The sequence below is a fragment of the Ceratotherium simum genome, chromosome 22, assembly GCF_057802395.1.
Source record: "Ceratotherium simum simum isolate JZ-2026a chromosome 22, ASM5780239v1, whole genome shotgun sequence".
Taxonomy (NCBI): domain Eukaryota; kingdom Metazoa; phylum Chordata; class Mammalia; order Perissodactyla; family Rhinocerotidae; genus Ceratotherium; species Ceratotherium simum.
In genome coordinates, this window is record NC_141921.1 from 29,313,965 (window position 1) to 29,339,690 (window position 25,726).

The following is a 25,726-nucleotide window of genomic DNA, read 5'->3' on the forward strand; positions in this document are numbered from 1 at the left end:
CTTCCATCTCTCATTTTTCTCCTGACTCCCTCTCTGCCGCTCTTCCTCTGTTTTCTCTGTCACTCATTTCTCCTCTTCCTCACTCTCATGCTCAGTTTCTCTCTCTCAAGTGCACGCTCTCTCACGTCTTGCTTTCTCTCTCTTTTTGCTTTTTCTTTCTCTCACTCCAGCTCCCTGGCATGGTGGCCACTGCCCACACCCCACTCTGCCCCTTGCTCTGTGAGAACCCTCTGAGCAGTCCCCGGGGCCTGGGTGACCCAACTCGGAGGTTCCCGTGGCATCCGTTGGAGAGGCCCTAGGGTCACGGCATTTCCTCCTGGGGGTGACTTGGCAGTGGCATGCTCTGTTTCCTCACTTCTGCAATTTCCAGACAGCTCAGAGGCTGGGTCTGCAGACAGAGACACTCGGATCCCACAGCTGTAGCCGCTGCCTCTGGTACAGGTAAGGGGGAGACCCAGCCCTGGCTGGACAAGGGGATATGAGAATGTCCTCAGGAGACCAAGGTCATGCCTCTGGATTGTGCCTAAGCAAATGGTGGTTCTGTTTTTAAGGGACTGTTTTGACATCTTCCTCAGGCCCAGAGTCTCGTATTTAGAAAGAATTCCTCATGACCAAACTTCTCAGGAAATCTTCCCAGCAGCTCTCTTTGGTTCTCTGAGACCAAGGCAGTGCTGAAGTGACCTCAGAGACCCCACTGGGAGGTGGTGATGAGAGGGAGGCTACCTAGGTCTCAGGGAGCTGAATGCCATCTACTTTACGAGCGGTGTGACCTTGGCCGAGGTGCACTACCTCACTGCACCTTAGTTTCCTAAATCGTCAAATGAGCATAATGCCATCTCCCCAGCAGGATTGTCAGGACAGATAAAGGGTCAGGTACAGGGCTGTGTACTCAGGAACTTACTAGATGCTAGGTGTCCCCAGGGGATGATGAAGCCAACCAGGTTATTGGTTCAAAGGGCCTGGCCCACAACCAGTTTCCCCCACCAGGTCCCAGGTGGTAGGGACAGAGCACACGCTTGTACCCCTCTGTCCTTTGCTGGCAGGAGGTCCAGATGTGGGTTTGGTGACCCAGAGCTGCTCCAGACATTCCATTAGCTGGGAAGAATGAGGAACCAGCAGAGTCTCTCCCCAAGCATTCAGGCAGCTCTAATTTAGCTCTGACCGAATATACAGCTGTGTTCCAGTGCTTGGAAAGTGTGTGTGTGTGTGTGTGTGTGTGTGTGTGTGTGTGGCCGTGCTGGGAAAGCAAAAGAAAGAGATGTCCCTGCCTTCAGATACCGACAACCCAGCTAGGGAAAGACGCCCACTCTGGAGGTGAAGAAATGTCCCTGGGCCTGAGGTGGACACAAGGGTTTTGATTTCAGCTCTGACTTATAAGCTGGGACCTTGGGCACCTCAGGAGCCTCACTTTCCTCCTTTGTAGATGGGAGTTTAAAGGACTGGTCTTGAGGATTTGTGGGGAGGATGAAGTAAGAGGCCAGGTGGGAAAACGCTTTGTCAATTGTAAGATGCTACACAAACGTGAGCCAATGTGTTACTGCCGATACCGACACTGTAATTCTTACTGTAAATGCCTTAAGAAGGTGGAATTTGTTTTGTTCATTGTTTTATCCTTACTTTTAGCACAGAATTTGGCCCATATATAATCTTAGAATATGAATTGAGGGGCCAGCTTGGTGGTGTAGTGGTTAAATTCGCGTGCTCTGCTTTGGCGGCCTGGGGTTCACAGGTTCGGATCCCGGGGAGGCACCAATGCACCACTTGTCAAGCCATGCTGTGGCGGCGTCCCATATAATGTAGAGGAAGATGGGCATGGATGTTAGCTCAGGGCCAATCTTCCTCAGCAAAAAGAGGAGGATTGACAACGGATGTTAGCTCAGGGCTGATCTTCCTCACAAAAAAATAAATTAAAAAAAAAAGAATATGAATTGAATAGATGAATGATAAAGTAGTCTGTTGTACTTGGAAGAGAATGGACAGTGAGCCAGAGGCCCAGCATCTGGTCCCAGCTCTGCCCCTGATACTGTTGTCACCTTGGGCAAATCGTTTCTCTTCTCTTTGCCTCAATGTCCCCATCTGTCCAATGAAGGTTTGGTAAGGAAGTCACAGTCCATGGCATTAGTGACAAAACATGCTTCCACGACTGAGTTTCTCCTCCTGATTGGTATTGGGGAGGGAGGAAGGTGTGATGAGAGGCTGGGATCCTGCCTGTCCTTTTATAGGGAGACCTTCATGGAGAGACCTCCTCTTCCCCACTCCAGGCCTGTGAACAAGGCCTTGTCAAAGAGAAGGGGGTGCTCCTCTTTTCTAGGGGCAGCCCTTCCTTTCCCATCCCTCCCCACAGGTGGGCCTAGGAAGGAGTGACAGCAGAGCTGTAACCTAGGAGCACTCCCTAACGGGTCCTGTCTGGGTTAGGAGTGGAGCCCGTTCCCAGAAGGGCAAACGCTGGGCTCCCAGCATAGCCGCCTCTCTGACCAGCGCTATTGGGTTCCTTGGCTGCATGGCGCGGGGGGAGAGAACCCTCTGGCGTATCTTTGTGTGTGTCTGTGTCTGTGGTTGTGTGAGGTGGACTGGGGAGTTGGCTCTGGCTGTATCCACATGTGCCTGGAACATGTATAACTTGCAGGTGGGCCTGGTACAGCCTAGCAGTTCCCAGAAGCAGCAGCATCAACAAAAGCAGCTGAGAGGTTGGTACATCTTTCTTCCCTTGTGTCTCCAGCTAAAGGGAATTAGAGCCAGACTCTGTGCTTGTATGCGTGTGTGTGTGTGTGTGTGCGTGCGTGCGTGTGTGTGTGTGTGTGTGTCTGAAAGAGAAAGAGAGAAAGAAGGAGAATATGTGGGGGTCTGATCACCATTCAGCAGCCCTTCCTACCCGTCGCCTTATTTCTGCAGGAGGGGGACCCTCAGGGCCTGGGTTTGCAGTTGAGCTTGGCTAGCTGATGGGAAAAGCATGTCAAAAATTTGTGCAGCTCCCTTTATAGTTTATAAAATCCATTTCGATTTACCAAGTGCTTTACTGTTTACCAAACCCTTTATCACTTCCAACAATCTTACTTCCTTTTCACAACAATGCTTGGGGGGTGGAGGGTGCATTTTGCAGATAAAGATCCCCAGGCTTAGAGCTGAGAAGAGGCTCAGCTAGGGCCTAATGCCCTAGGCCAGCTCAAGATGGTGGGTGGCACGGCTGGGGCCAGAGCCCAGATCCTTTGATCTCAATTCTTGTGATTTCTCTTCAGCCACCCTTAGTTGCTGCTTCCAAAGGAGGAGCTGTGGCTGGTTCAGCGCATGGCTGATTTGTTTGCTATTCATTCATTCAACAAATATGTTCCGAGGGGCGGAAAGGAGCTCACAGTTATTGACCAATAACTGCACCCATAAATTGCTTCATTCTGCTCTTACAACTACCCTGTGAAGAAGATTTTATTATCACCATTTTGCAAAGGAAGAAAGGGAGGCTATGAGAGCCAAAGATCAGCTAGGAAAGAGCAGAGCCAGGTGCAGAGCTGGGTCTGTGTGACCCCAGGGCCTGTGCCCCGTACACTTACGTTTTTCCTTGGGCCAGGCCCTGGGTTCCCACAAGGGTATCAGCAGGACTCAGGAGCTCCCAAGCTGGGAAGATGTAGTTGGGATGGTTCCTGGTATAACAGAGGGGTGTGCTCAGTTCTGCGGAAGCCCAGAATAGAAAGCGCCTCCCCACTCCCTCCTCCCTGCCCTGGCCCACTTCCAGGACACAAGAAAGGGGGAGATTGACATACAGACAGAAACCATCTGAGTGTCTGGGAACCAGAAGGAGAGACCCAGGCCGGGCTCAGGGTCCCCTACCTCCACGGAATGCCCTAGGCCAGCTGAGTGGAGACTGAGTCTTATCAGTGTAACATACATACCTGGGGTCAGGGTAGGGGCCCCAGTGAGAAAGGAAAATTGGGAAACTCTGGTACTCAGGCCACTGCCGTCTCTGGGGCCCTAGACCCTGTCTCTGACCTCTCCCCAGACAAGGAGCTCCATTCATCCACCAATAAATCTACCCGGCAGGATGCTAGGCTCCTTGTACTGGAAACCGTGGGGAGCCCAGCGCAGAATTCCCCAGAGGTCAGCATACTTGCTTCCTTAATTTGCCACTCAAATCCCTCTACCTCTTGGAGAAATGGTCATGAAACCACTCCAGTGAGGGGAATCATTGGAGGGTATGGCCAGCATGGCCAGGCTGGGGCACAAATGTTAAGCAACAGGGGAGGTCAGAATAGGAGGTAACTCATTTATTAAGCACCTACTATATTCCAAGCATTTTGGAGGTTTATCTGCCTTCAACGTCAGGGCTGTCCTGTGAGGTCAATGTTAATATTATTCCCGTTGCATAGATGAGTAAACTAGGACTCACAGAAGGGAAATGATTAAACTGTGGTGTTTTGGTGGTCCCAGGGAATCTAAGGGCTGGGAGTGGCTGAGGCTGGTGAGTAAGAGTTTGGAAGTGAAGGATGAGGGATAGTGTGACTCTGTGTGTGTGAATATCTATTTCGTAAATATTTCTTGAGGGTTTGCTGTGTAGGAAGCCCTATGATGCGTATTGATGAAATGCCAGAAGGCTTACCCAGGGAGTTCATAACCCAGAAGGAAAGAGAAGTCAACAGCCACTATAATGCAATGTGATGTGTTGTGTTATACGAACCAGAGGTGGCACCTCTAACTCTGTCTGGGGTAGAGAAGTAAGACTAACAGTAGCCAACATCACTGAGCTCTTATTATGGATCAGGCATTTTCTATTTAATCCTTACAACTAGCCTATGAGGCAGGTAATACTATTTTTTTTACAGATGAATAAACAGAGGCTCATGGAGGTTCAAATAATTGTCTTGGGCAAGAATTGGCTGATAGCATTCTGCCAACTGTCCCCAACTGCTATAAAAAAATGTGACTGGTTCCCAGAAGCTTTCAGGGTTAATGAAACATCTGGAAGCCTGATGGGGGTGGCTTCAAGCTGGAGTGAGCTTGATTGAGCAGTTGCAATGACAGTGGTGCTGTTTTGAAAAACATTTGATCTGATTTAATCAGCAGGTTGTCTGGATTTCCTGTAGATACAGCTTTTTAGAGCTGTTGAGCGTGAATACCTTGAATTGTGCTAAGCACTTTACACACATTATTCATTGACTCTTCACACCACTCTGGGGAGATCTGTGCTTGGAATATGATCAGCTCCACTTACAAGAGAAGGACTTGAGGCTCAGAGAGTGATGTGGTTGGCCATGGTCATGAAGCTAGGATGTTTACAGAAGCAGGATTTGAAGCCGGGTTTGTCTGACTCCAGAGTCTGGTCTTAACCACTGTCCTTCCCAAATACCTTACATCCTTTATCTCACTGGATGCTCACAAAAGCTCCATAAGGTAGATGTGTCATTGTCCCCATTTTACAGGTGAGGCCCAGAGAGGGGAGACAATTTTAGCAAAGGTTGCACAACTATTAAGTCATAAAGCTGAGCCGTATGATTCCAAGTTAGAAATATACAATGTACTTTCAAATCTGCCATCTCTCAGGCCAATTTTTTAAATTTATTTTTTTTATTCTGGTAAAAGACACATAAGATAAATTTACTCTCTTAACAATTTTTAAGTGTACATTACAGTGTTGTCAACTATATGCACATTGTTGTACAACAAGTCTCTAGAACTTTTCATCGTCCATGACTAGAACTCTATACACATTGAACAATGACTCCCTATTTCCCTTCCCCCAAGCCCCTGGCAACCACCATTCTACTTTCCATTTCTATGAGTTTGATTACTTTGCAGACCTCATTTAAGTGGAATCATGTGGTATTTGTCTCTTTATAATCGGTTTATTTCACTTAATATCTTCATGTTTCATTCACATCATAGAATATGACAGGATTTCCTCCTTTTAAAGGCTGCATAGTACTCCATTATACATATATACCACATGTTGTTTATCCATTCATCTGTTGATGGACATTTGGGTTACTTCCACCTCTTGGCTATTGTGAATAGTGCTGCTATGAACATGGGTGTACAAATACCTCTTTGAGATCCTGTTTTTAATTCTTTTGTATATATACCCAGAAGTGAGATATCTGGGTCATACGGTAGTTCTATTTATAATTTTTTGAGGAACCTCCATGTTTTCCATGGCTGCACCACTTTATAGTCCTCCCAATGATGCACAAGTATTCCAATTTCTCTACAGCCTCACCAACACTTGTTATTTTCTGCTATTTTGATAGTGGTCATCCTGCCTGGTGTGAGGAGATATGTCATTGTGGTTTTAATTTGCATTTCCCTGATGATTAGTGATGCTGAACCTCTTTTCATATGCCTGTTGGCCCTTTGTATATATTTTTCTAAGAAATGTCTATTCAAGTCCTTTGCTCATTTTTAATCATTTATTTATTTATTTATTTACTTATTCATTTATTTTGTTATTGAGTTGTAAGAGTTCTTTATATATTCAGGATATTAACCCCTTATCCAATATATGGTTTGCAAATATTTTCTCCCATTCTGTAGGTTGCCTTTTTACTCTGTTGATTGTTTCCTTTGCTAAAGTTTGATGTAGTCCCATATGTCTATTTTTTTTTTTGAGGAAGATTGGCCCTGAGCTAACATCTGTTGCCAATCTTTCTCTTTTTTCTTTTTTCTCCCCAAAGCCCCTAGTACATAGCTGTGTATCCTAGTTGTAGGTCCTTCTAGTTCTTCTATGTGGGACACTGCCTCAGCATGGCTCGATGAGCAGTGAGTAGGTCCCTGCCCAGGATCTGAACTGGCGAACCCCAGACTGCCGAAGCGGAATGCGTGTACTTAACCGCTGTGCCGCCAGGCCTGCCCTCCCATATGTCTATTTTTGCTTTTGTTACTCGTGCTTTTGGTGTCGTACCCAAGTAACCATTGCCCATTCCAATGTCACGAAGATTTCCTTCTATGTTTTCTTCTAGGAGTTCTATAGTGTCAGGTCTTATATTTAGGTCTTTAATCCATTTTGGGTTAATTTTTGTACAGTAAGCCCCTCTTATCTGCAAGGGATACGTTCTAAGACTCCCAGTGGATGCCTGAAACCATGGATAGGACTGGACCCTATGTATACTATGTTTTTTCCTATACATACATATGTATGATAAAGTTTAATTTATAAATTAGGCACAGTATAAGACATTAACAATAAATAATAATAAAATAGAATGATTATAACAATATACTATAATAAAAGTTATGTGAATGTAGTCTCTCTCTCTAAATGTCTTATTGTACTGTGCTCATCCTTCTTCCTGTGATGATGTGAGATAATACAATGCCTACTAATGAGATGAAGTGAGGTGAATGACATAGGCATTGTGACGTAGTGTTAGGCTACTATTGCCTTCTGACAATCTGTCACAAGGAGGATCATTGAGCCACGATGATGTGGATGGCTGGATGTCAGGAGCAGACAATGTAGATGGTTGGGGATGGTGGGAGATCCAACAAAGGGATGATTCACATCTCAGGCAGGACGGAGTGGAATGGTGTAAAATTTCATCACGCTACTCAGAATGGTGTGCAATTTAAAACCTATGAATTGTTTATGTCTGGAATTTTCCATTTAATATTTTCATACTGCAGTTGATTGTGGGTAACTAAAACTGTAGAAAGCGAAACTGTGGGTAAGGGGGGACTACTGTATATGGTGTACAATAAGGGTCCATCTTCATTCTTTTGCATGTGGGTATCCAGTTTTCCCGGCACCATTGGTTGAAGAGATGATCCTTTCCCCATTGTGTAGACTTGGCACCCCGTTTGACCGTATATGTGTGAGTTTATTTCTGGGCTCTCTATTCTGTTTCGTTGGTCTATGTATCCGTCTTTATGCCAATACCAGACTGTTTGGGTTATTATACTTTGTAATATATTTTGAAATCAGGAAGTTCGAGGACTCCAGCTTTGTTCTTCTTTCTCAAGATTGTTTCGCTATTTGAGGTCCTTTGGATAAGATTCCATATAAATTTTAAGATTGCTTTTTTCTATTTTTGCAAAAAAGGCCATTGGAAGATGGGCACAGATGTTAGCCCAGGGCCAATCTTCCTCAGCGAAAAAGGAGGATTGGCAACAGATGCTGGCTCAGGGCTAATCTTCCTCACCAAAAAAAAAAAAAAAAGCCATTGGGATTTTGATAGAGCATTGAATCTGCAGATTGCTCTGAGTAGTATGGACATCTTAACAATATTAAGTCTTCCAATCCATGAACACGACATGTCTTTCCATTTATTTCTGTCTTCTTTAGTTCCTTTCAGCCGTGTTTTGCAGTTTTCAGTATACGTCTTTTGCTTCCTTGGTTAAGTTTATTCCTAAGTATTTTACTTTTTTGGATGCATAAATGGGATTGTTTTCTTAATTTCCTTTTCTCTTAGGCCCATTTTTAAACCTTCATCTTACCAATGAGGAAACAGAGACTCAGAGTCCTGGGTGAGTTTAGAGTTTGAACGAGGATTTGATTCCATCTCCAGTGCTGCCTGGCAGGAGTAAGATGGGTGCAGAGCAGACCCTCCCCTCCCTTTGCCTTGTTCAATTCCCAACTTTGGGGAGCAAAAGTAAAAGCAAGGTCCCCAGGTCAAAGGCATCTCTTCCTGGGGACTTGCAGCCTCTGGAGCTCCTTCTTAGGCGCTATGACAGGTCCGTGAGCGGACGAGTTGGCCAAGGAGTGGTTTGCTTCCAGCAGAGGTCACAGCTTGGCCTAGGAGAGATAGGACGGGCCTTGGAGTTCAAAATCCCATTGGCCACTTCCCAGCTGTGTGACTGTGGACAATTCTGTTTCCTTCTTTGATCTCACTTTTTTCCCAGGGAAAATGGGCATTTCGTAAAACTCACCTCGCAAGGCTGATTTGAGGAAGAAATGTGATCATTGGTAAGAAGTGTCTATGCGTTTAACTAGTAAGTGATGCCCAATGCCCTGAGCTTGGGTGAGCTGGCTCTGGTCCCCTCCAGTCATGCCCTCCCCACAGAGCAAGGAGTCCTTGGATCCACGTGGGAGTGCCCACTTGGAGCCTGCGCCCCTCCCACACCCCACTTCTAGTGCCCGCTCTTTGATGAGTGAACCCCCAGGCTTGTGGGGCTGTGAGGAGCTGCTGGTGCATGGGACGCACATGAAGTTGGACATGACTGATTTTATAGCTCATAAATATTTAGACATTTGTTGTACTCTTGACCCCAAATGGCCCCACAAATGTTAGCGGCCAATCTGACTGGTAAACCCAACTTCCCAACCCACAGTCTGCACTGGGGAAGTAACCAGCAAATACTTCCTTCTGGCCAGATCCTGCTGGTCCCTCCCCTCTGACTGTGCAACTGAGGATGGGAGCTCTTTCTCTAGATTCCCTAGGGGCTGAGAATGTTTCCAGACGGGCTGGAAATGGTAGGCAGAGTGGGGGTTGGCTGGAAATGGTAGGCAGAGTGGGGGTTGGGGCTAAACGCTCTGCAGGGCAGAGGGTTGGAGATCCAGGTGGCAGAATTCTTCTTGTCTCCATGAATATTTATGGCCTCCCTAGCCTACCCCCAGCTGAGTACTGGGCCTGGGCCTGCTGCCCAGCCTAGATCCATCAGGAAACCGTGCGCTCATGTTAAGATGAATGGTCTGAGCCGTCTCCTCCTTCTCCCTCCATATGCTCATTCCCTTCCTGAGCTGTTGAAAGCTTCGTTGGCATTAGCCTAAGGCGCTGTCTGGAGCTGGCAGAAAAGCAACATGCGGGTCAGAGCCCCTGGGGTCAGTGGTGACCCATAGTCCCCTCTCCTGGCTCCAAGCGGCTGGGCCAATGGGGAGAAGGAGGCCTGGCCTTTTGTGGCCACTTTGTATGCTTATCTTTGGAACCACTGTTAGGTGGTTTTTGCAGATGATTTTGCAGATGAAGAAACTGAGGCTCAGAGAGGTGAAGTCACTTGCCGAATGTGACACAGCAAGTAAATGGCAGAGCTAGCTATAAACCCAGATCTTTCTGACTCCAGAAGCCTTGTTCTCCCCACCCTACTATGCCTCCTCCAGAGAGACTAGACACTTTTCCTTCATGCCAGTTTCCTCTGAATAGTCGTCAAGGGCTTGGTGATACATTCATTCATCCAGTCCCCAATGTCTGTTACTGGGGATAAAGAGATAAAAAAGATCCAGTCCTTGCCTTCAAGAAGCTCCCTGCCTGGCGAGGAAACCACTGCAGACATCAATACTTACAACGTATTGTGTCAGGTGCTACACTGAGGAATGTACCCAGTACCATGGCGACCCAGAACGGAAGGCAACTCGTTCTCCTGGGGCAATCAGGGAAGACGTCCCAGAGGAAGCACTCTTATTAGGTTTTAAAGGATGAGTAAGATTTTGCTAGGTAAAGCAATAGGCAAAAGGCACTCTCAGTAGGGGCCATAGCATGTGCAAAGGCACAGAGATTTGAGGAGAAATGGAGTTTTCAGAGAAGCAGCAAGAAGTTTGGTGAGGCTGGAGTAGAGGGTAAGTAGTAATAGAGTCTGGTAGGAGATGAGGTGGGAAAGGACCTTGGACTACATCGTGGGCCATGGGGAGCCATGGAAGGAGTTAGGTCAGGCAAGTATGTGGCTGGCAGTGTGTTGAGGCACAGCACTTCTCAAACTTCAGTGGGCATGTGAATGACCTGGGGAGCTTCTTAAAATACAGATTCTGATAGAGCAGGTCTTGGGTGGAGGCCAAGATTCTGCATTTCTAACAAGCTCACAGGCGATGCTGATGCTGCTGGTCCAAGGACCACAGTTGGAGTCGTGAGGTTGCAGAGGGCTCACACTGTTTTGTGTGGCGGCTTCTCTGGGGAGCAGGCAGCCACTGGTGCTCTCATGTCATTGGACAGATGAGGCCTCTGCCGTCTTCTTGAGTCAGCCCTCGCAAAGGGGTCAATCTTGTTGGTTACTAGATATTTGTTCACTTGACAAATGTGTACCAAGCTCCTGCTCTGGCCAAGCTTGTGCCGAGTTCTGGGGATGGAGAGAGGAATTGAAAATGCCACTTTCTGAACTGGTCTCTCTGCTTCCACTCTTGTCTCTACCATCTAGTCTCTGCCCAGCAGCCAGAGCGAGTCAGATTATGTTACTCACCTGCTTGACATACCCCAACAGCTCTCCGATGCTCATAGAATAAAATCCAAATTCCTTCCTGTGGCTTAGGAGCCATTTGGAGCCTGTTGCTCTCTGATCTCATCCCACTCTTCTCATTTCTCACTCCCCGAGGGCCACGCTGACCTTTCGGTTTCTTGAACGTGACAAATTTACTTCCATTTCAGAATATGACGAACTTATTCCCACCACAGATTCTTTGCACATGATATCCTTTGCCTGGAATACTCTTCTTCCAGATTTTCTCTTGATTTGTTTCTTCTCACTTTTTAGATTTTAGCCAGGGGAAGATATAGGTTTTGCAGGACCCTAAAGCTTATACAATTTGGGAGGCCCTCTTTGAAGAAAAGATACTAAATTACAAAAATACAATTAGATATAAGGCCTGGGAGGGGGCCTTGAAGTTTAAGCTTCTTTGGCTTCGTGGTAAATCTGCTTCTGGTTTCGTTTATATGTCACCTCCTCTGAGAAGCCTTCCCTGATCACTCTATTTAAAGCAGCCCCTCACTCAATCTTCATCATGTCACTATTTTTGTTTCTTTTCTGAATTCATCACAATTTGAAATTACCTTGTTCATTTATCTCTCTACCTATTCTTGTCTGATTTCCCTGACTAGTGTAAGCTCCTCAAGAGCAGGAATCTTGCTTGTTTTATTCCTGCAGTATCCCCAACACAGTGCCTGGTACCCAGCAGGATGTCAATAACTGTCAGGTGAATGGATACACACAATCTCGGCCCTCCAGGAGCTTTGGTCTAGTGTTGCAGGAGGACATACACAGGCAGTTTCAGTGGGATAAGAAGCCATGAGCTATGGGAGCCCAGAGGATGGGCCCTTAACCAGACCTGGGGGCAGAGGGCAGGGTGTGAAAGACAGGGAGGCTTAGGAAGAACTACCTGGAGGGAAGAAGGCCTGAGTAGTCTTAAGGGATGATCAACAGTCAGCCAGGCAGAGAGAGGGAGGGAAGCACGAATAAAGGCGTGGAGCTGTGAGCCCTCAGACCCAGAGGAGACTTGGCTGGTTACATTTTGGGTGATTTCAAGGGTTATGTTGATGCAAAGGGGCAGCTGGGTACTAAGTGTGGGACGAGGGCCAAGGGAATGGGAGTCACATGGGGGACCAGGACCTGGGATTGGGTGGAAGGCAGCAGGAGTAGGAAGAGCCAGGGTGATGGTACTGGAGGCACCAAGGGCAAGGCTTTGGGCAAAGGCAGGAGTTCCACCCAAGACTCCCCACATTGATTCTGGTCCTGTATCTGGAAAGAAGAAGCCGACCACTGCTGGGCCTCCTGTGGAGGCCATGCGGACTGAGGCGGCTCTGGGGTCTGACAGATTTGAGTGTGTCACAGCTGACTCTGGGAAGCTGACTCTGAGATGGAGATTAGCCTGCAGGCAGATGTTTCCTGGAATATTTTAAAGCAAAGCCCAGATATTGTATAATTCCACCTATAAATACTTCAGTATGTGTACCTCATTGATAAGGAATTAAAAAATAAAAAAATATGTAATCATAATATAGTTATTATACCTAACAAAATTAACATTAATTTCATAATTCCATCGAATTTTTAGTCTATGTTCAAGTTTTCCCAATTATCTAACAAATTTTTTTTTTTTTTGTGAGGAAGACCCGCCCTGAGCTAACATCCATGCCAATCCTCCTCTTTTTGCTGAGGAAGACTGGCCCTGAGCTAACATCCGTGCCCATCTTCCTCCACTTTATGTGGGACGCCGCCACAGCATGGCCTGACAAGCGGTGTGTCGGTGCGCCCCCGGGATCCGAACCCGGGCCGCCAGCAGAGGAGCGCGCACTTAACCGCTACACCACGGGGCCGGCCCCACAAATATTTTTTTACAGCTAGTTTGTTTGAATCAGGATACAAACAAGGTCCACACACAACATTTAGTTGCTCAACGAAGCTTCTTGAATGAGAACTTGACATTCTACTTCCTCGTCTCTCACTTACTCCTCAACTTGTGCTTCGGAAGCTGCTCTCCCTCTGATCGCGGAAGATAGATTTCATGCTGCTACGTGCAGTGTTTGCTTTTCTGTCTACGTCTCCCTGTGGCTTTTCACACTGTTGGCCACTTGCTCCACACTCCTGAAACTTTCTTCTGTTAGGTCTCCCGCGTGGTGCTCCCCTGGCTCTCCTCCTACCTCTCTGACCAGCCTGGCCCTGCCTCCTTCATAGGTTTCTCTCCTCCTCTGATTTCCCTTTTAATGTTGGGTTCTTCAGGGTTTAACCCTGGATCCTGCTGGATGTTTCACAGGCACTCCAAACGTGATAGATCCCCAAGTGAATTCATTGTCCTCATCCCACACTGTTCCTTCTCAGTGTCATCTCCAGGAAGATAGACACCACGCCAGCCCCAATCATCTGGGCAAGAAACCTGGCAGTCCTTGACTCCTCCCTTTCTATCAACCAATATCCCATCCATCACCAAGTTCTGTCCACGCCATCTCTCAGATAACTCTCATAGCCATCCATTTCCCTCCATCCTCTCTGCTATGGTCCAAGCCTCCTCCGACCCTGCAGACAATTGTAGGTGTCTCTTGGCTGTCTCGTTGCCTCTGGTCTGAAGCCCCTCCAGTTCATTCTGTACACAGCAGTCAGAACCATCTTCCCAAACCCAGATCCAGCCTTGTCACTTCCACACTCCGTATCCTTCAGTGACTCCCCATTTTCTGCAGAATCGAGCACAAACTCCTTAGACTAATATTCAAGACCCTTCTTAAGTTGACTGAAGCTTACTTTGTAGACCCTGTCTCTCCTCACCCCACCTCACACTTTAAGTTTTAGCCAAACCGAATGTCTCAAGTTCCCTGAGAACAACATACATCCTTTCCTATTCTTCCAGGCCTCTGCGCATGCTGTCCCCTCTGCCCAGGATTCCTCATCAGGCTAACTCCTTCTCTTCCTTCAACACAGGCAGGAGGTCGCTCCTGATGATCAAGTCTGGGCTGGGGGCATGATCTCAGAATTACCCTGACATCTGGAACCTCCACCATCATAACACTTATCACTTGATTTCTGAATCTCTCTCTTGCAAAAGGGTCTGTGAGCTGCTGAAGGTCTGTTCTCTGAGGCCTCAGTACTCTGCCCAGGGCCTGGAGCAGTGAGTACTTGTCCAATGAATGCATGAATGAGTGACTGAATGGGTGAGTTGGGTTAATCTGCATGTGTGCCCCATTCACATAGTGAAAAGATTTTTTAGAAAATCAATTAATGCAAAAAAAAACAATTCATGATGAATAAAATACCAAAATTTTAAATGAAGACAGGATCATAATAGTGCCAGGCAGAGTCATATTAAAGCCTGAGGCAAAAGGAAGAATCAGTAATACTGATTTTGATTTTTTAAAATATTGTGTTAAAATATTATTTATCTTAAAAAAATATTATTTATCATGATTGCTGAGGTTTTAGGCACCCCTTTAAATTTTGCACCCAGGTGAGCGTCTCACAAGCCTTACCCTAGTGCTGCTCCTGGTAGGAAGACTTTCTCAACAGGCCTGGGTAGGCATGACACGGGGGCAGAGTCCAGGAGGATGTCCTGGGTTAAGTCTTCTGGCTGGAGAAAGATAGTTTCCAGAGGATAGTTGCCCCCACCCCACTGAGCTGGAGTCTAAACCCAAGAAGAGGAAGGGACTGACTTAGCAGTGGGGGTAGGGGGTGGGGTGGGTAGAGATATGACTTCCTCAAAGACCCAGAGTGAGCACCACTCACTGCCCAGCAGTGGGCTGCCTCCCTGCCTCTCTCAGGCCACAGGATCAGGGTCCCCCAAGTCCTGAGGGTCCAGCAGGAGAAAGAAACTAGGCTAGTCCTAGATGAATTGGCATCTTGGGCTCAAAGGAAAGGGGGCAGGGCTGAGATTGTAGAGATGCAATTTTCAAATCTTCTGGTCTCCAGATCTCCTTACATCCTTAAAATACATTGAGGGCCCCAGAGAGTTTTTTTTTTTTTTTTTTTAAAGATTTTATTTATTCATTTTTTTCCCCCCAAAGCCCCAGTAGATAGTTGTATGTCATAGGTTCACATCCTTCTAGTTGCTGTATGTGGGACTCAGCCTCGCGTTGGACGGAGAAGTGGTGCCTCGGGGCGCGCCCGGGATCCGAACCCGGGCCGCCAGCATCAGAGCGCGCGCACTTAACCGCTAAGCCACGGAGCCGGCCCCCCAGAGAGTTTTTGTTTACATGGATTATAGCTATCAATAGTTACAATATTCAAAATTAAAACTAAGACATTCTAAAAATTTTTTGTTTTTAAATATAAAAACCAGTAATAAACTCATTCCATGTTAACATAAATAATATTTTTAGTAAAAATAACTGAAAATTTCAAAACATAAACAATTTAGAGAGGAGTGACATTGATTTACATTTTTCGCAAATCTCTTTAATGTTGGATTTAATAGAAGACAGCTGGATTCTCATATCCACTTCTGCGCTCAGTCTGTTGTGATATGTTGTTTTGGCTGAAGTGTGCAAAGAAAATCTGCCCTCACACAGATGTTTGTTTGCAAAGGCAGGGATATTTTAACATCTTTTTCAGATAATTGTTGATGCTCTTCTTTGATACTACATCAAAGCTTCACAAATGGTAGTTTCTTAAAGGTTAGTTGCAATGTGGAAACTGAATCATACCAATGAACTTTTTGTGATCTGTTACTCTGCAATGTATTGGTCTAGCTTGCCCTTTGAATCTTTTACCTACACATAATTTTGAAATATTATGCCTTCTTCCTTTGAAAAATATGGGTTCACTGAGTTGTGTAGCTCTTTCACATCTTGACCTGTCATTATAAGATATCAAAAAAATTGCATTCATTGATATCACCACCTGTCTCATCAGAAAATTCTTTAGGTATTGGAAAGCTGTCAAGCTCATGCTGGCAGATACAAGTTTTCCAGAAATTCTAATTTTCTCTTGAAAGTTCAAATTTTATCTATGGCAACAAATACTGTCATTTGTTTTCTTTGAAGTGACAGGTTCACTTCGTTCATGTTTGAGAAAATGTCTGCCAGATACCCAAGTCTGAAAGCCAGTGTGCAGTCATTTTTTCGAGTGATAATGGTGACCGAAAAAAACCTCAGCTCTCAACTCAAACAATGGCGTGAGTGCTTTTCCTGAAGACAACCACTGTACTGCAGTCTGCAGGAGAAGTGTTTCACGGGTATTTCCCATTTTGACATACAGAAAATTAAAAAGATGTGTACTCAAGATTTAATCAAGTCAATAATTTCCTTGCCTTATCAAGGACATTTTAAAGTGAAATTGGCTTTTTAAAAAATTAAATTAAATTTTTTTACACTGAGTGCGTGACTGTGAAGAATATAACGCCTACTACTGCTGGATGCCGCTGTCCCGACTTGTGCTAAGGAGCCAGCAGTGTTGCTCATCATTTGGTACCATCAGTGCAAATGTGAAAAAGGCAAATAATCTCTTGGTGTTACTATAACAACAGTTTTGATGTCATGGATCCCCTGAAAGTTCTCAGAGATGTTCCTCTCTCCTCTCTCATTTCCACAGACCACCCTTTGAAATCTATTATCCTGGAGCTATGGGATCAGATGGCGGGATTACCTTTAGGAGTGGATGAGGTCCCGGCCGAGTAGAAGCTAGCAATTTTGCTGCTGCGGAAGCAGCATAAAACTCTGTAACTCAAATCAACTATGCAACTGACAATGTGACTTGAGGGTGGGTTTTTTGTTTTTAAAGGAATCACGATGATTTATTGGAATAATGGAACCTCTATTTATCTAATTTAACATAGACAAACCACCACCACACTAAAGGGGGCAAAGCACAAAAATTTTCTCAATGAACAAAATTCCAATTAGACCCCGTTGTTTCTTTAAACTCACCTGTAAGGATCCATAGGCTTCTTCAAGCATTTCTGCTGCTCCGGGGCTCCCTAAGGAATGGTCATAAGAGGAAGGCTTATCACTCATTCCTTCAGTTACTGGTTCATGGTGCTGGGAAAAGTGTTGAATAGACAGATAAGGTCCTTCTCCACCTCGTGCTCACATCAAGTGCAATCAAATGCGAATGTGATTACAACTGTGCTAAGATTTACGAAGAAGTACAGGGAGTTTTCAAGGGGAGCTGAACTGAAGCATGAGTTGGCATAGCCAAGTGGAAGTGGGGTGCGGGTGGGGAAGAATGGTCAAGGCAGCGGCATGGGTGTGTGTAGAGGCTGAGGCAGGAAAAGTTTGGACTGGCTCGGAGACCCACCTGGGAAGTCCATTTTGGCTGCAGCCTGGTGGGAATGTGGCGCGAGATGAGGGTAGAGGGGCAGCTGGAGGTTAGGACAAGGGCCGTCAGGTGGCCCTCTTTTCAGTTCCTGGAGCCTACCAAGTTCTTTCCTGCCTCAGTCTTGGACCCATGTAGATACCTCTGCCTGAAACAATCTTCCTCTGCTCCTCTTTCAGGCATCAACCGAAATGTCATCTCCTTTCTAAGTAGATCTCTTTTTTTATTCTCCATATCAGCGCCCCATTTTCTTTGCATAGCAACTATGTTTGTTTACATTGCTTTTGTCTGTCTCCCCCATGACACTGTAACTTTCCTGAGTGCAGAGCCCTGTTGGTCGTGTTCACCCTGTATCTCTGTGCCTAGCAGTGAGCCTGACATGCAGTTGGTGCTCAGAAACATTTGTTGGATGAAGGTGTGAATGGACAAACGAACACAGAGCTGGTTTGAGATCCTGGCTCCATCCTTCAACAGCTCTGTGACCTTGGACAAGTCACATAACCACCCTATACTCAGTTTCCTATTCTGTAAAAGGGAGACTTTACTTCCTATCTCAAAGGGCTTTTGTGAGACTCAAATGAGGTGTGCATGTGGAAGCACCTAGAAGGGTGCCTGGCTCCAAAAGGGGTGCTCCAAAGTGTTAATTATCTTCTTTGCTTCTCACTCTCAATTCTGGGCTCTTTTCACTGCATTATGATATATGATAGCCTAGGGCCCTGCTGAATTCCATCTGAGTCTCTTGCCATCCCTTCCCCACTAGCTGCAACAAAACATCAGAGGGGCTTCCAAGCTCATGTGACAGCAACATAGCGGGAGGAACAAGAGGGGAGAGGAAGGAGCGACTAGTTCTGATGGAGAGTGGGTGGTGGCAAAGAACTGTTGAAAGTGGGCCGGACTTTGGGTAGTGAGGTTATGGCTGGTTTTAATCTTCTTCAATATATTTCAAAAAAAACTTTTTGTCTTTGAAATAATTTTAGAGCTTCAAAAAAGTTGTAAAACAGTACAGAGAGTTCATGTATGCCCTTCACCCAACATTCGCTAATGTTCACAATTTACAAAACCAGAATAAAATGATCAAAACCAGGAAATGAACATTCATGCAATACTAACTAAATTATAGACCTTATTTGAACTTCACCAGTTTTTCTTTTAAAGGTCTTTTCTGTGCCAGGATACAATCCAAGATCCCACATTACATTTAGTTGTCACATGTCTCCTTAATAGTCTCTCATCTATGACAGTTCCTCAGTCTTTCCTTGTCTTTTGTGACCTTGACACTTTTGATCAGTCATTTTGTAGAATGTCTCACAGTTTAGGTTTGTCTGATGTTTTCTCATGACTAAATTGAGATTACGCATTTTTGGCAAGAACACCAGAGAAGTGATGTTGTGTCCTTTTCAGTACATCATATCAGGGGTATGTGCTGTTGACATGTCTTATTAATGATGAGGTTAATCTTGATCATTTGGTTAAAGTATTGTCTACTGGGTTTCTTCACTGTATACTTTTAAAATTATATTTAAAATTTTTTAACTGCTAGAGTAATAAATGCTCCTAAAAAGTTCAAACAAACAAAAGTACAAAGTAAATAAACTTCCTACCAAGCCCACTTCACTTTCCCAGTGGTTACTTACCACTGTCAACTCTTTGGGGTGTATCCTAGATCATTTTCTATTCATATACGCATATATAATGGCGTCATACCAACTTGTTTTCTTTTCCTTAACAATGTTATCTGGGGACAACTTTCCATGTCAAGTACAATAAGATCTAACTCACTCTTTCTAATGACTGGCTAGTATTTCATTTCCTGAGTGACACAAGTATTTTACTTCTCTGTATTTTCCCAATGTTTTATAAGCACATAAATTATTTTTTAATATAGAACATTTTACCATCAAAATTTTTATTTCAAATTTCATCAGTAGAAAAATATACAAGTTTTGTCAGAAAATTAAAAATTTTACAGTATAAATTTTCATGTATTTTAGCACCATAAATAGATAAAGCCAAAGAATAAAAAGGTATGTACATATATATTTTTAAAATTATTTTATTGAGGTCATATTGGTTTATAAGATTGTGTAAATTTCAGGTGTACATTATTATATCAGCTTCTGTATAGACTGCCTCATGTTTACCACCAATACTCTAGTTTTTATCCGTCACCATATGTATGTGACCCTTTACCCCTTTCGCCCTCCCTGCACCTCTTCCTCTCTGGTAACCACCAATCTGTTCTCCTTATCTATGTGTTTGTTTATCTTCCACATATGAGTGAAATCATACACTGTCTCTGTCTGGCTTATTTCAGTCAGCATAATATCCTCAAGGTCCATCCATGTTGTCGCAAATGGCACGATTTTGTCTTTTTTTATGGCTGAGTAGTATTCCACATCTTATTTATCCATTCATCCATTGATGGGCACTTGGGTTGCTTCCAAGTCTTGGCTATTGTGAATAATGCTACAAAGAACACAGGGGTGCATCTGTCTTTTTGAATTAGTGATTTCATGTTCTTTGGATAAATACCCTGTAGTGGAATAGCTGGATCATATGGTATTTCTGTTGTTAATTTTTCGAGAAATCTCCATACTGTTTTCCACAGTGGCTGCACCAGCTTGCATTCCCATCAGCAGTGTATGAGAGTTCCCCTTTCTCCACATCCTCTCCAACACTTGTTATTTCTTGTCTCATTAATTATAGCCATTCTGACGGGTGTGAGGTGATATCTCATGTAGTTTTGATTTGCTTTTCCCTGATAATTAGTGATGTTGAACATCTTTTCACGCGCCTGTTGGCCATCTGTATATCTTCTTTGGAAAAATGTCTGTTTGTATCCTCTGCCCGTTTTTTGATCAGGTTGTTCATTTTTTGTTGTTGAGTTGTATGAGTTCTTTATGTATTTTGTAAATTAACCCCTTTTCGGATATATGATTTGCAAATATTTTCTCCCAGTTGGTGGCTTGTCTTTTCGTTTTGTTGATGGTTTCTTTTGCTGTGAAGAAGTTAAAAAAGTTATATTTTTAAATGGAACAAGAGAAAAGAAATTGAACTGCCATGGGTTTCATTGAATCTCAGATGTGATCCATTGTAGAAACACACCATTATTTTCTGTAGAAAGAAAAAAAAATGCTGCCAATTAATTGAAAGATGCCATTGATTTTAGGGTTTTAAAAATGTGCAAAATGGTAGTCTTGGAATTGATGAAATAAGATAGTCCTTTGTTGGCCCTTCATTAACCAGAATTCCCGTGTGGTCTTCCAGGCACAGGCAGGACCCTGTAACCAGCTGCCTCTTCCAGCCCAGAGCGATGCAGTCAAATAATTTCTCTCGTGTGGACTCTGAGTTCCGATACACCCTCTTCCCAATTGTTTATAGCATCATCTTTTTGCTGGGGTTTATCGCCAACAGCTATGTACTGTGGGTATTTGCCCACCTGTATTCTTCCAAGAAACTCAATGAGATAAAGATCTTCATGGTGAACCTCACCGTGGCTGACCTGCTCTTCTTGCTCACCCTGCCCCTGTGGGTCGTCTACTACTACAACCAGGGCAACTGGATTTTCCCCAAGTTCCTGTGCAACCTGACTGGCTGCTGCTTCTTCATCAATACCTACTGCTCTGTGGCCTTCCTGGGTGTCATCACTTACAACCGCTTCCAGGCAGTGACAAAGCCCATCAAGACCGCTCAGGCTTCCACCCGCAAGCGTGGCATCTTTTTGTCCCTGGTCATCTGGGTGGCCATTGTGGCCGCTGCATCGTACTTCTTATTCATGGATTCCACCAACACGGTGCCCAACAAGGACGGCTCAGGCAACATCACCCGCTGCTTTGAGCATTATGAGAAAGGCAGTGTGCCGGTCCTCATCATCCACATCTTCCTGGTGTTCAGCTTCTTCCTTGTCTTCCTCATCATCTTCGTCTGCAACTTGGTCATCATCCGCAAGCTGCTCATGCAACCGGAGCATCTGCAGCGCAACGCAGAAGTCAAGCACCGGGCACTGTGGATGGTCTGCACAGTCTTGGCTGTGTTCATCATCTGCTTCGTGCCCCACCACATGGTGCAGCTGCCCTGGACCCTGGCTGAGCTGGGCTTCCAGGACAACAACTTCCACCAGGCTATTAACGATGCACATCAGATCACCCTCTGCCTCCTTAGCACCAATTGTGTCTTAGACCCCATAATCTACTGTTTCCTCACCAAGAGTTTCCGCAAGCACCTCACCGATAAGTTTTACAGCATTCGCAGCAGCCGGAAATGCCCCCTAGCCACCACGGAGACGGGCATTGAAGTGGTCATGCCACTCAACCAGATCCCTGTCAATTCCCTCAAAAATTAGTCCCTGATTGTTGGGGCCAGGCCCAGAGGCTTCTCCTCCATGGACATCACAGACCAACCCGGGAGAATAAGGAGTATCTGCTGTGGTCTGGGCACCTCCTCCCTGGGCATTGGTGTCCATTAGATATGGAGGCTACCTCCCCAAGGTGGGATGATGGCAGAGCCAGACTGCTGGAAAATCTAGAACTTGAATGAGCCCCTTCAGCCTCCTTTAGGCGCATGCCATAGTAATCTTGGCCGGTGACCTCAAACTGAACCCATGAGTCTGATAGGTCTAGGAGGCATGTCAGGACCAGGGGCAGACCTTGGGGGCAGACTCTGAGCCACCCAGTTCACCCTACCAGGGCAGCAGCCCCAAGCAAGTGTGGCCTCAAGTTTTGGGCAACCATTCCCTTTACCACTATAAAGGTAGAAAAGTGGGTTTTGGGAAAATGACACTCCCTTAGCTGTGTGACATTATCTTTGGGGCAGACTTTTGAGCTAGGATGGCGCTGCCCTGTCTCCACCCACAGGCACAAGGTCTTTGTGACACTTCTTAGGGGAAGTGGCTCGGTGGAACCATCTCCTGACTCACTCAGCAATCTGTCCTGAATGGTGACTAGAGAAGATAAAACATGCAGAGACCAAAACCTAGGATGGGGAGCTTGTTTCTCGAGGCAGATATGTCTCTCTGTACAGGCCTCACCTGAAGCCTGGGTCAATTCTGGGAGAGTGGGAGAGACACAACCTGCACATCCATCTGTCTGTCTCAACAACAGACCCTGATGAAGTACCTTTTATGGGGCAGCTACCCACTGTGGGGTAAAGGCCCCTCAAAACCAAACTCAGGTCATCCGAGGCACCCCCATGCCCAGAGGCTTCCACGGGAGTGGGCACTTAGGCTGGGAAGAGCCTGGGTGTGGGTGAGGTCTCCAGAGTGGAAGGAGCCTGTCAGATCTCCTCCCCTGCCTCACTTTCTGGTGAGTCCCTCCTAATTTAGCTTCCAGGAGGTGGGAGGAGTAGTTATAGTCCCAAGGGTCCACAGGAACTTTGAATTCTGGGTGCAGAAGAGAGGTGTCAGCTTCTCCCGAGGATCTCTATATGCTTGCTTGTGACTTTTTGGCAAATGTATTCAAATGAGCCTCCTCTCACACTCTGAGCTGAGTACCTGCAGTATGAACCTGGCAGCCTCACACCCTGGGGCTTGGAGAGCCTTCCCTGGTTTCCAGAGCCCCATGATCCTTCTGAGAAATCTCCCTAGCTTGCAGCTAGAGTCCTTGTAAGGTTGGGATCCTTATTTCCTATCTACTAGGCAAGCACTGGATTGCTGATTTTGATAAATGTGTCCCAATGGGCCAGTAACCTGCTTGGGTCTGCGGTGGTCGCTGTGGGCTGGACTAGCTGATGGTGACCAGGTGGATAGTGCAGCATCCTAGAGCTTTGGTGTCACTCAGACCCAAGTTCAAGTCTTGGCTTTGTCACCTCCTGCCAAGGGACTGTGAGCTGAATTTCCTACCTCATAGGGTTGTTATGAGTGGTGAATGCTGAAGCAGACACCTCTTGGTTGGGGTGACTGCTCATCCCAGATTCTCCCTTTTTCTGAGAACATGTTCCCCTCAATCCTCCTATAGGAGCTGAATAGATGAGAGGTGAGCATCTGGCTCTAGTTGGGCCAGTCGGTTTCTCTCTCTCAGGAATAAGCAGCAAGATTCAGGGATGCTATTTCAGGCTCTGCAAGTCTCTTGCCTGACGATCCATAAACTCTGGAGCTGTGAGTGAGTGTATGTCTATGTATTTGAGGCTTGGTGGGGGGGTGGTGGCGATGGGTGGCCACCTGTATGAGCCTATTAGAGAAAATGGCTCTGTTCAGAGAGAAGACGGAGATGCCCAGAGCAAAGCAGAGACCAGAGGGAGACCCCAGGAGCCTGGAGAGAGGAGGGGGCGGTGCTTCCAGGGGCCTGCTGCCTCTCCTCCTCCAGGCCAAGCCCTTCTCGAGGCTCAACATCTGCACTGTTTCTTTTGAGTCCTGTGAGATTCCCTTGTTAGGATACATTATCTTATTTCGCTTGAACTGATTTGAGGTGTCATCTATTACTTGCAACCAAAAGAGCTCTGAATGAGATAAATGCTTATATGCTAAAGCACAGTGTTTTTCAAATTTTGGTCATTCACGTACCCTTCTCACAATTTTTGCAATATCTATGTACCATCTATATGTTTACATAATAAATATTTTTCTTTAAATTGAGTCACTTTTTAAAACTTAAATTTAAAACGATGCTTTATAACTAAATTGTAAATGAAAACTAATATTACCTACTACACATAGAAGGTAAACACAAATATAAAGCATATAGCTATTAAAATAAAAATATCCTTGGTGTCCTGTCTAAAGTCACCTCATATGCCCCAGCGACTTGCATAGCACACTTCAGGAAACACCGCTGTGCTGTGTATAAAGTGCACAGGGTCTACACTCAGTAAGTGCTCAATAAAGAGTAACTCTGACAGTCCCGAGATGGTAACTTGTGATTGCTCCCTTGCTTCTCCCAGAATGTTGCCCTAACACACAGGCCAGGGTCTCACTCCCTGCCAGGGCCCATGGGAGTGGGAGGAGTATTTTAGTTTGTAGTCCATGCTACAGTCCTGCTGACTTCACCACTCTGAATCCAGCCACCTTTACTCCCCTGTGACTTCTGCCTGGTTGTGACCTTCTCAGATGTCTTCTCTTCTTTTTGACCTAGCCTGGAATTCCTCCTATAGGCAGGCTTTTCTTTCTCCAGGCGGGGTAATTGGCTTCCTTCTAGCAGCATTTTAAGGCTGGGAGAGTCCAAATTTTTTATACCTTAATTACAGTGGTTATTGAAGTTTATCCATTTCAATGTCTGTTTTCCCTGTCTTGGGACAGAAACTGAATCTTAATCTCAATGTGTCTAGGCCTGGAATTGAGATCTGTCTGTCTCCAAAGCTTACTGCTTTCCCAAGGTGTAGTGTAAACAGACATATTGACATATCCATGCACCTGTTTTGAAAGGGTTTAAGGAGGCTCTTCAGGGACAAATAGAGAAGGAATTTAATACATATTCTTCCAAAGTTCAGGACAAAGATATTAGTAGTTTTCATGCAACTTTTGAGATTCTAGCCTCTAAGATATTCCTTTAGAAACTCTAAACTCAAAAGATATTTACAGTCTTTGGAACTCAGAGAGGAGGTTGAAGTAGCTACATGTCAGTTATTTTATTAATCAAAATTGTACAAATATTTCTGTTGACATTTTAAAGAAGATGTCCGGGATTTTCAGAGGATCAGAGCATTTTGGAGCTGGGAGGGTCCAATCTCTTCATCTTAGTGAGGGGAACATGGGACTCAGAGAAGCTAAGAAATTGCGGAAATTACACAGCATAGGACTGCAGCCAACACAGAAGTGGCTGCTAATCTGTGTCTCTCGTTTCTTGCAACGGTGTCATGGATTATAGGACAATCTGAGTTGTAATTCTTTAGATGAAACATCACCAATTAGGATTTCTAGGCCATCTTGTACGTAAACAAGGCTTCACCCTTCATTTTCCCCTTATCTCAGCCTTTACCCCAGGGAACTGCCAGTGATCTCCGTTGGAGAATGTTGGCACAGGCAAGAACTGGCCCCTCACTTCATTGAGATGAGTCATAGGCACAAGAGCAGTAAGTGTAGGTCACAGATGACTAGAACTGGGCGTGTTTATGCCTGTCTTTACTCATCTATGTTAAATCTGTGCTTGAGACCTAAAGCTGCAAACAGGTATAATAAAACCTCCTTGTAAAACATCTGATTTTTGTGCAGACTTGTATTTCTGTAATACAAATTATGTTTCCCCTGACCTCCTGCCAGCAAGCATCCTCCCACCTACCATCCATCCATCCGTCCATCCATCTGGGTATCCAAAAAACACCTATGGAGTACCTGTTTTGGTCCAATAACTATGCTGAGCACAGTTTTTATCTGTTGTCTCACTGAAACCTCACATCCTCCCTGAAAGGTAAGTGATTCCATTCCCACTGAAATGAATAAAAT

At 45.3% G+C, this 25,726-nt stretch overlaps 1 protein-coding gene across 3 annotated transcripts; it reads left to right on the forward strand.

Moving 5' to 3' along the window:
- Positions 1-373: 373 nt before the first annotated feature.
- Positions 374-25,272, forward strand: PTAFR (platelet activating factor receptor). Of its 3 annotated transcripts, none has more exons than XM_087446454.1 (3): positions 390-441; positions 7,717-7,793; positions 20,623-25,272. In XM_087446454.1, exon 3 carries the CDS (start codon positions 20,669-20,671, stop codon positions 21,695-21,697), a length of 1,029 nt encoding a protein of 342 aa, XP_087302580.1. In that variant the 5' UTR covers positions 390-441; positions 7,717-7,793; positions 20,623-20,668; the 3' UTR covers positions 21,698-25,272. The 3 variants fall into 3 exon arrangements, with proteins under 3 accessions (XP_014639550.1, XP_087302580.1, XP_087302581.1); XM_087446455.1 differs by lacking the exon at positions 7,717-7,793 and adding an exon at positions 2,627-2,687 and having other exon boundaries at positions 399-441; XM_014784064.2 differs by lacking the exon at positions 7,717-7,793 and having other exon boundaries at positions 374-441.
- The last annotated feature ends 454 nt before the right edge of the window (positions 25,273-25,726 follow it).